Source organism: Corapipo altera, unplaced genomic scaffold (genome assembly GCF_003945725.1).
Source record: "Corapipo altera isolate COAL_440 unplaced genomic scaffold, ASM394572v1 0, whole genome shotgun sequence".
Classification (NCBI taxonomy): Eukaryota; Metazoa; Chordata; class Aves; order Passeriformes; family Pipridae; genus Corapipo; species Corapipo altera.
In genome coordinates this window covers 4,526,300-4,536,669 of record NW_020884872.1, presented here as the reverse complement: position 1 = coordinate 4,536,669, position 10,370 = coordinate 4,526,300, and the positions used below count along the sequence as shown (strand labels likewise).

The following is a 10,370-nucleotide window of genomic DNA, read 5'->3' as shown; positions in this document are numbered from 1 at the left end:
TTACGACAGCGGAGGTTTTTGAGATGTTTCAATCACATCACATAAACCTGCATTCCTCCACTAACACAGAACACTCACTCTTGCCACAGGAGACAAACACTTCTTGTGCTGCTCCCAGCCAATGATTTTAACTTCAAATCCAGAGTAAACATAACCTCTTCAGAGCTGGGGACACGTTTGTGTGCAAGGAGAACAGCCCACTGCACTCCAGTGATAACAATACCAAAGGAAACCACGGCATGTTCCCTTGAGCATCTGACAGCAAGTGAGGGACTCTAAGAACCAGAACTGCTCAAAAGCCCAAGTTATTATGCATTTATTTATTATTTATTATCTATTATCTGATTTAAATTATACAGATGAAGCAACAGTGCTAAATAGAACAATTCACCATTCTGCCTGGGCATTTGCTTTAAACGTGGTTCTTTCAGTGCCTTGGTGATGGTCTTCCAGAAGATGGCTGAGGCTGCCTGAACTTTGAGAGAACAGTAATGTAATCAGCAAAGGTGTAAGTGTGATACTCGTGGTGCTGAAGGTTCTTGTAGGTGGAATTATCCATTTCCTCTGGAGCAGGCTCACCCAGTGCTGTGGTCTCTGTGAAAACAAACAGTAACTGGTGACTATAACGATGCCACACCAGAGGACAATGTTCTTAAGCACACAGTCAGCCTTCTTACACTGCCAGATCAACTACAACAAAAGGAGAATTTACTGAGCTCTGCTGGTTCCTTGTCTGGTCCTAAAGCAGCACATTAATGTGCAGTGGGGAACAGGAATCAGTGCAAGGCATCTAATACAGCAAGGTCTTAAAACCCAAACTACCCCCTAATGCTGGGGGTGGACAGGGCAGAACATTTCATTTATCTTTTGAAGGCATATGTCTGCATTTCCTGGCTTCTTCCATCGTTGCCTTGGTTTTCACTCCAGCCAGAACAGTAGGTGACATTCTCAGCAAGCCAGGAGAGGCAAGGAGCAGTACAAATGATTTATCATCACTCCAGACCACGAGATAAAGCCATTAGAGCTACTCTACAGACTGAACTTTTTCCATAGGGAAAAGTGAGGGAATTAGCAAGATCTCCACAGTTTAATTTCAAATGTGGTTATACCAAACAGTGATGCATCAAGAGCCTTTGATGTGAATTTCCTTTCTCCTAAATTTTGCATCAGCTCTTCTTCATAAAAGAATAACCCAATAAAGTTATTTAGAACTCCTTACTTCATGTTAAAGTCAACATTAATTCTTGTGCTTTTAGACTATTGTGCAAATGGGAACAGAATCATTTACATAAAAGGTTCCTGGTGTAGGCTGATTTTACAACCAAGGAAATTGCAAGAAATAAAACTTTACTTCCCAACAATAATTTATTCTCATATACCCAGAGTTTTAACAGTAGGCAAGACACACAATCTAGTGAAAAGCTTCACCACATAAATTTGTATGTGGTGGATTAGGTTAGATTGTACAAAGCTCTTTTCGTAATGTGTCCATCCATAATAAAAATACAAGAACTTGAGCAACTGAACACCAGGGTTTCCCCTTGCTTATGACATAATTATTGCAGTGTAAAGTGATCAGATTAAGAGCAGAATCCATAACATTTAGCAAGACTTGCTTATAAATCCCAACATAGCAAGCCATGGTTTCAAAGCCTGTGACAGGAAATATCCCTGTGCCTACTGCTCAGCTCCTGCTGAGCCAGCTCATAGGAGACAGCACTGCAGAGAGAAAAGCCAGATGAAGTCTTTGCTGCAAACAGCCCCAAGAACAGGCAAGCGTAGGCAAGTGTACGTTCAACCTGCAAGAGACAGTTGTTCCAAATCAAGAGGCAGATGCTCAGGAAGAAAAGCAGATGGAGTCTCATTTTTCCTGCCCAAATACACTGTACTTAGCTCCTAAAAGGCAAAATTTATTCCCGGGTTCATCCTCCCCACACTTCAGTCTTCATCTCTGCTTTGTCTCTTAAAGAGCAAAGCACTTCCCAGGCTGTTCTTCCGAAATGAATCACAGGCACATTTCTGAGTTACCGCGCTACTACTTTGCTACTTACTCAGCAGTTCAAGTCAGCAGTTTTTGCTGACTGCTCTACAAAGGGATGACATCACCTGAGCATCCAGGTTTGTAATGAGAAAAATTCCTTGTATGCCTTCCCTGTGCCTGCTGCAGAGTTTGGAGGTGAGCAAACGAACACATGGACGGGACAGAAGCACGAATTGCAGGTGGTATCGTGAGCTGTGAACATTAAACATGGAAAAGCAGAAGCTGTTCTCAAAGAAGGAAGAGAGAACCGGATATACCTGGAGACAACAGTGCTGGTTTTGAACACAGTGTAGCTGGATTTGAGCTGGGACCCTCTGGCACCCACAGACATCCCACCAGCAGTGCAGACCTTGCCTGTGCCAACCTCCAGCTCTCCTACAGCCACTCCTCTGGCACTACCCAGCAGAAACTCCCCTGCTGCCACAGCCTGACCACCTTCACAAAGCAGAAGTGCCTTTTTTAGCAAACCAGTCCTACCCAAAAAGGTTTTGCTGGTGCAGTGGTGATGATGGGTCTGAGGCACAGTGGGATTATTGCCCTGTTGATACAAATCTGCAGGAAAAGTTTGTCATGTGGGCCTGACCTTATTCTGGATTTACAGCATCAGAGTAGAGGAGGCTGTTCCATAGATCTGTGATGTGTCATAACCTGCACTTTTAATCAGTAGCACATTTTAAGACCAAGTCCTCCCTTACTTGAAGTTAACTGAACTCATTTGTGTCTTTGTGTTTCTTTCAACGTGGAAGAAAAAAAAAGATGCTTAAGAATCTAGAATTCCACTGTGGACGAACAGGGAGAAAAGCATCATCTGTAGATAAATCCAAATACTCCTTCCCAATTTTTTTTTTTTTTATTTTTTTAAAGAAAGTTTCTGCTGCTGGCTGCAAGGAGGAACAAGCAAATTAAAACATCACTTGCAAACAGCACTGCATTTTATTATTTGAATCACAGAATCATTTTGGTTGGAAAAGACCTCCGAGATCATCGAGTCCAGCCTTATACTGATCACCACCTTGCCAACAGGACCAGAGCACTGAGTGCCACATCCAGTTGTTCCCTGCCATCAGGGAAGAAGGTAAGCAAAGAAATCAAATTAAGAGCCAACTAACATCTTAAAACAGAAGGCAGGTCTTTTACTCAGCACTATCTTCCGGAAACTGATGCACCAAAGCAATTATTTATCACGTAACCTGGTTAGACACAGAATGGTTGAAACTGGAAGACACCTCTGGAAGTCATCTGGTCCAACTCCAAATTCTCAAGCAGGTTTAGCCAAGAGCAGAATGCCCAGGACCACATTCAGACAGCTTTTGAGTGTCTCCAAGGATGGAGAGTCCCTCACCTGTAGCATTAAACCTGCATTATATGGGAAAACTGTGGTTTAAACAGGTTTTAAAATGGCTTTTGGTGGTGTCTTTGCAAACACATGCTTCTTCTTCCCAGCACCCCCTTTGTTATCCATGCAGGAATGTCCTGGGAAGGTGTCCTGAGGTGTTTCCCATTTGGCCTTTGTTAACCTCTTCCTGTGATTGGGTGTTCCTGTAAGCCCCTTGAGACTTCTAATTGGTTACTCTGTGAATCCTCCTAAACCCTATAAATGTAACATCCCCCACAATAAACTCTCTCTTGCCTCCTCTCCACGCCCGGTGTCCTGTGTCCTGTCTCCCTGCCGGCCATGGGGCCACGTGCGGGGGGGGGGAGGGGGGAGCACCTCTCCCCTCCAGGCTCAGGGCCTGAAAAAACCCCTGGGAGAACCCTGGAGTTTCCCTTTCCCCATCCCTCAAAGCGTCGCAATGGTTCTTCAGATGGAGACGGAACTAGAACTGGGCCAGCCCCACGCTGTGGATGGGGAAAGAAATCCAGACTCACCTCTCTGGGCAATCTGTGCCCAGAGTCCTACCACTTTCACAGTAAAAAAAAAGTGTTTAGTGATGTTCAGGCAAAACCCTGTTTCAGTTTGTACCCACTGTCTCTTGTCCCATCACTGTGTACAACTGAACAGCTTTATCTCTGCCTTCTCTGCACTCTCCCTTCAGGTATTTATACATTCATGATATTCTGTCTGAACCTTCTCTTTTTCTGGGCTGAACAGCCCCAGATCTCTCAGATCTCCCCTTTCCTCACAGGAGAGACACTCCAGTCCCTTCATCATTTCAGTGGCACTTTGCTGGACTCCATCCAGCAGCTCCACATCTCCCTTGTGCTGGGGAGCCCCAAACTGGACACAGCACCCCAGGTGCCCCTCACCAAAAAGGAGATGCAGCTCCCTCAGCCACACTCCCCACACAACCCAGGTCACCCTTAGTGGCCTTTGCTGAGAGGGCACATTCCTGGCTCTGGTTCAACTTGCTGTTCCCCTGGACCCCCAGGGCCTTTATATCACTTGAAGGATGAAACACAGCAGCTTTACAATTATGCTGCTTTTATTCCAAGTAGGTAAATTCTTCAATTCAAAGTAGCAGCAAGAAGGGGTGGTTTAAGAATGGTATTTCTATACTGCCTAAGTTGAAGGGCAGGAATGGTGTCTGTGACAGATCAGGAAAGAGGGACACCTGCTACTGAAAAACACAAAATGAGGTAGGTTAACAGGATGGTAGTAAATAAGAAGGGTAAATTAGGTAGGGAAGCAAAGCCAAGGAGATGATTATATGATGCATGATGGTCTTTCCTAAAAACATACTGCTGTCTCCTCCCAACTCAGTACAAAAGCTAACTCACTGCTTCCACACTAGTTACTTACAACCTTCCAGTCTCAGAATCAACACCTGTTTCTGGCTTTATGCTATGATTTCCTGAAGTCTACTGGAATATGAAACACTGAAAGACTGAAAAAAAAACCCCCAAAGCCTAATGCAAAAAAAACCCAAAACAAAACCAGAAAGACAGCAGAGTTTAAGCAACACTCAGATGGCCTCGAATTCAGGTCGTGAGACAAATACTTCTGAGAAAAAATAAGAGTGAAAAAAAATTTTGTCATATAAACCCCATGATTTTGCTCACAGTGGAAACAATCTTGTTTTCATTTTATAAGTAACTGGTTTATGAAACTATAAATACAGAGAAATGAAACCACTTCCTTTCACAACATAGCTGGAAACTGAGAATTACTGACAGCTTATAACAATTAGCAATGAACAACAATTTATCTTCCAGAAAGTCACTGCCACCCTGTCAGCTTCAGCATAAAGATCAGAGAAGATGTGGAAACCCTTTAAAAAAGTCAAACCCTAGCCCAGATGAATCAATACAGTTCAAACAATTTAAAGTTGTACCCTCTGTTGTGCTGCTTTCTCCAGCCTGGACTCCTGCTTCCCGAATGGTCTCCTCCTTTGCCGTGGTGCCCATCACCGACACTGTGCTTCCAGAAGTCTCTTCCACTTCAGGAGCAGTTACTTCTTTTGCTTCTGACTCCTGTGCCTCCTTCACCTTTTTCTTCTCTCCTCTGGATACCAGTTTTTGCTCTTTGTCTTCCCGTGTAGCTGCTGAAGTTTTCAGCTGAATTGCTGCCACTTGGGTTCCGATGGACTTTTCCTCCAAACAATCAGATTTATGAGTGACACCCGTCAGGTCTTGGCTTCTCACCACACCTGGTTCTAAGACCAACTTCTGCCAATCTGCTGCTTTTGGCGTGGATTTTACTTTGGGGTCTCTTGCTTTGGATTTTGATGTTTCCTGGCTGACTGATTTTTTAGAAAATTGGACCTGCTTTACAGGAGACACAATTATTTCTGGTTGGCGTGACAGCTTCTTAAGTCCATACTCTCTGTGGGATTTCTGGAACAAATTCTCTTTTGCTAGCATTGATGCCTTTACTGCTATGTTCTCAGAAAAGATGGGATCTCGCTTAGGAAACTCAACTTTAGTTTTAACAGCAACTCCTGAATCCTCGTTTTCTTCCTCAGAATCTGAGCTAGAATCTGACTCTGAGCTGGATGAGGATGAAGTCTGTTCCTCGACTAACTCTTTCCTCAAGCCTCTTGTTGCAGGTGCAGTGAGGTTTCCCTCCTCAGGGGAGGAAACAACTCCTCGCTGAGGAAATGCAACCACAGTTTTTCTTGACATGAACCTCCTCGTGTCTTCAGCAGGTTTTGAAGCTTCCTCGAGGCTGGTACTAGATATGCTCTCATCTTTGTCTGTGGACAGTAGGAGAGAGCTAGAAGACAACATTTTAGGAAATTCACCTGGTGCCTTGGTGGCAAGCAGCTTGGTGCTTCCCTGTGGTGCCACTACATCTGGGAAACGGCATAAAGAGGATTATCATCATTATATCCCACACTGCTGTTACTCAGTGATCTCAGTCACACAATTCAAACTTTCCAAGACAATCTGGCACAAAAATAAGCTGAAAAGAGTTGTTACACTAAATACAGGCACTGCGAAGCAGCAAGTTTAAGACATTCTAAGTTAAAGAAGCTGGAGTTCTAGTAGCACTCAACAGTTTTTGCTGCTGCAAGGCTGAAACTCATGAGATAAATCCTTATGCTCCTTCCTTTGCCAGACCCCTCCAAGAGCTGTTTTTCCCTGTGCTTCAGCTCTGCATCACTGAAGTGGTTTGCAGACACCTCCCTACCTCAGGTGAGTGTTAAGATGGCTTGTTAGCCAAGCTCTTCAAATATGCTGCTGCAGAGACAAAACTTGTATGTGAACAAGGCAGCAAAGCAGAAACCACAGTAAACAGACACAGCAACAGCTGCTGGCAATAGTTACTCTGAAAGCAGATGGGAGGGAGGACTCCCAAAAGGCAAAGTACTGGAATAAGAGACACCTGAGGACATACATGACAATATTAATTGCTCATTGCCCACATGACCTGCCAACTGAATTGTGTCTCCATGGTTTAACATTATTTCCTCAAGAGACTTTAATCTCCTCCAGTCTTCACTTCATATTTTTGATTTGAGACCTCTTTGTAAAACAAGACTTAGAAGATCTCCTGATGCTTCATGTTTCATAGAATCATAGAATCAACTGGGTTGGAAAAGACCTCTGAGATCATCAAGTCCAACCCTTGATCCAACACCACTGTGGTTCCCAGACCTGATGCCACATCCAGGCTCATCCTAAAAACCTCCAAGGATGGTGAATCCACCCCCTCCCTGGGCAGCCCATTCCAATGTGTGATTACTCTCTTTGTAAAAAGTTTCTTCCTAATATTCAACCTAAACCTCCCCTGGCACAGCTAAAGGCCATGCCCTCTTGTCCTACTGCTGGTTCCTGGGAGAACAGACTGATGCCCACCTGGCTGTGGCCTCTCTCTCTCTCTCCTGTCTCATGGATACTTGCAGTAAGTTAAATTCTCCAGACAAGGAGAAGAGAGAGCAGCAATTTTTGGGCCATTTCAGAGAGTACCCAATACCCCTTGGATGCTTGTGCCAATATCATCCTCAAGAGGCTGAGCAACAGCAAATACTGTTGTGGTTGTAGAAAACAGGAGTACAAAGAGGACTGGGACCACAGCAAGAAGATTCACCGTGGCTGAGATTGGCTGTAGTGAAGCCAACTCCATTATGAGTTGCACCACTTCCAACCAGCAGAGTAATCCAACAGATTTCCAGCCTGTTATGAACATTTATCTGCACAGTTTGGAAACTCAGATCTACTTTGTAAGACCATAAAACACATGCAGTTTCCCCCTCACTAGTATTTTACAGTAATACCTTGTGTGATTCAAGGAGTTATTACCACACAGTTCTGAATAGAAGCAAAGCTTCAGCAATGTCCAAATGAAAACACCACAGAAAAGACAAACACATGAAATTAAAAGCAAAGTATTCAAGAAAGAAATAAGAGGTTTTATCATAGTGAAATACAAATGAAGAAAAGTATCAAGTTTACTCTACAGTTAATATTTGGAATAATTTCAAGCACATACTTCTCTCTGTCAGCTGGAAGGTGCAGGGCAGGAAGGAAGAGCAGAGGGAAGCAGGAGGATGGGAAGCCACCTTTGGAAGAGGTGTGACTCCCTGCACAGCCTGACCCAGCCAAACAGCAGCCTGGAGGAACTAACACGTGAGGAAACATCACTCAGCATTGAAGAGTTCTTCAAGGAAGCAAACAGGGAGACCAAACTAACACAAGACTGGCCAAAGGGAGGGCAGACAAGGGAAAGCTGAGCAAAAGCTGAAGAATTATTAATGTTAAAACATCCTAAGAAACCAAGAAGGCAGGTGACACTCAACTTGCCTATTAACAGTAGGTGCTACTGTAAAAGTACTTTAAACACTTAAGCTTGGATTTGTGAAAAAGACAGACTTTATGATTAAAAGCTGAAAACACGTAATACAAGTGATACAGCCACTTTAATTAGGTACTCCAAACTTTGCACCAGCTGATCTGCATTTGCACCACTTTGCCAGAAGAACAACACAACCAACTCAGCACCAGGAATATCACTCCCAGATGCATTCTTCCTGATGCCTCTAACATCAGCATCGTCACCAGAATGTGTTTGAAGCACGTTCTCACTCGGAGAGGTGACAGGCAGAAATGACAGGTCTACTGCCCTTCACTGACTCTGTCTGTGAACATGATCATTTTATCAAAGCAAGGACAACTTGCACATCCTGTTCCAGCCAGAATCTGGAAAAGGCAGCTGAATCCTTTCCATCTTAATTAACATGAAGTAATTGCAGGGGAAGCAGCTGGAAGAGGAGGCCTAAGAAGTCTCCTGACACAAATCAGAGCTGCAGGACAGTGAATCCAGAAGCTGAGGTACATCTTAAATACACTTAATGCAAAAAAATAAATTCTAATAAAAAAACAACTTGCTGTTCAATGAAGGTTATATCAATCTATGCAGTGAAGGTTTTCTTAATGGAACAGCCAAGCTTTTATTTGCTTTTCAGAGGATGCATTCAACTCTTTCAGTGATCCTTTCAACAGCAGCCAACAAGCCTGGCCACTCCTACCTATGGCTCCATGAAGCTTTGCTGTTAAAGTCCCTGAATCTCTAATTTGAGACAGGAATCCTCACTGAACCAGTGCATCTCCACTTAAAACCAGCATTTCGTACAAGATACCCTTGTTTGAAAATTGTATTCCTGTTTTGACTTTGGTCAGGGACAAAAGGGGCTCAAAAACTCCTGAATGTGGAATGCAGTGCAGCACTCAAACCCAGGTTCAGGCACTGCCCTGCCTGGAAAAGCTATGGGGCAGGAAGCATTACAACCAAATTTAACACATCAGGGCTGTGGCAGCTTCTCAACCTGCTGCCTTTTAACCCTGATAATCCAAACATTTCAAAGGACGAGGGCAAACATCTAAAGTGGAAAACTAAATTCTGCACCTCATTAAAAAGAGTGACTTGGTACATTCTTTCCCATCAAATCTCAGGCAGCTTGCAAAGCTTCTTTATATTAAGACAAATGTAATTAAATCTCTCCTTAAGTCTGGTCAGGCATCACAGCAGTTAACGTATTATAAAATTACAGAATGGTTTGGGTTGGAAAGGACCTTAAAGATCATCCAGTTCCAACCCCCTGCCATGGGCAGGGACACCTTCCACTAGCCCAGGTTGCTCCAACCTGGCCTTGGACACTTCCAGGGATGCAGGGGCAGCCACAGCTTCTCTGGGTAACCTGGGCCAGGGCCTCACCACCCTCACAGTAAAGAATTTCTCCCAAATATCTAATCTAAATCTCCTCTCTGTCAGTTTGAGGCCATTCCCCTTTGAACACGTTACACAGTTTGACATTGCCCCACCCAGCCTGGCCTTGAGTATTACGGTGAAGGCAAACAGGAAAGAAGTTGTCAAAATCACAAATATATATGCATTTATATTATTTATAAAAAATACACATATATGGCCTATAAATAGAAATACATCCCACATAGCCACGTTCCTACGAGACCTTTACTTCTACTGTACTTTTTACTTTTTACTGTACTGTACTTTTACATTTACTTTTACTATATTGTACATTTTATCAGAAACCCTTGTTTACATGGCGATGACCTTCCACTCCTTGGATTTCCCAGCTTACCCACCTCTCCCGAGACCTCTCCTCACCTATCCCTTTTACTGACACCCCGATACCACTCGGAATCAAAAGAACCCTCTTACTCTTTTTTGGCGGCGTCCCGCTTTGTTTATTTGGCTTCGTGCAGAGCCCGCGCGCCTCCAGCTGCAACACCTGCAGGCCGCAATACAACGAGAATTAACAAAGCGGGACGAAATGCCCCGAATTGAGTAGATTTGGGGACGGGGGGGGGAAGGAACTGTGCCGAGGACCCGCTGTACCTGACGCGTCGCCGCCCTCCCACCGCCCCTCAGCGCCGCGGCCGCCGCCATCTTGCCCGGGGCCCTCACGGCAGCTCCGCCCCGCCCCCG

The 10,370-nt window shown here is 44.3% G+C and overlaps 1 protein-coding gene and 1 long non-coding RNA gene across 3 annotated transcripts; both read right to left on the bottom strand.

The window, feature by feature from the left end:
- Window positions 1-302: 302 nt before the first annotated feature.
- NDUFV3 (NADH:ubiquinone oxidoreductase subunit V3) lies at window positions 303-10,366 on the bottom strand. Of its 2 annotated transcripts, XM_027635318.1 has the most exons (5): window positions 10,281-10,366; window positions 10,104-10,173; window positions 7,914-8,043; window positions 5,314-6,194; window positions 303-594 (listed from the first exon to the last, which is right to left on the bottom strand). In XM_027635318.1, the coding sequence occupies exons 1-5, from the start codon at window positions 10,329-10,331 to the stop codon at window positions 428-430; spliced, it is 1,299 nt and encodes a 432-aa protein (XP_027491119.1). In that variant the 5' UTR covers window positions 10,332-10,366; the 3' UTR covers window positions 303-427. The 2 variants fall into 2 exon arrangements, with proteins under 2 accessions (XP_027491119.1, XP_027491125.1); XM_027635324.1 differs by lacking the exon at window positions 7,914-8,043 and having other exon boundaries at window positions 5,314-6,273.
- On the bottom strand, window positions 2,347-5,305 carry LOC113943485. The gene is made up of 2 exons (XR_003526340.1): window positions 3,911-5,305; window positions 2,347-3,383 (listed from the first exon to the last, which is right to left on the bottom strand). It is a non-coding gene; the product is annotated as an uncharacterized LOC113943485 (long non-coding RNA).
- Window positions 10,367-10,370: the final 4 nt, after the last annotated feature.

Coding starts and splice junctions, on each gene's coding strand:
- NDUFV3 (XM_027635318.1), bottom strand. CDS start 10,331: ATGGCGGCGGCCGCGGCGCTGAGGGGCGGTGGGAGGGCGGCGACGCGT. Junction 6,195..7,913: donor CTTCCAGCTGACAGAGAGAA/GTATGTGCTTGA, acceptor GTTGTCTTCTAG/CTCTCTCCTACTGTCCACAG. Junction 595..5,313: donor AGAAAGCAGCACAACAGAGG/GTACAACTTTAA, acceptor TTGTTTTCACAG/AGACCACAGCACTGGGTGAG.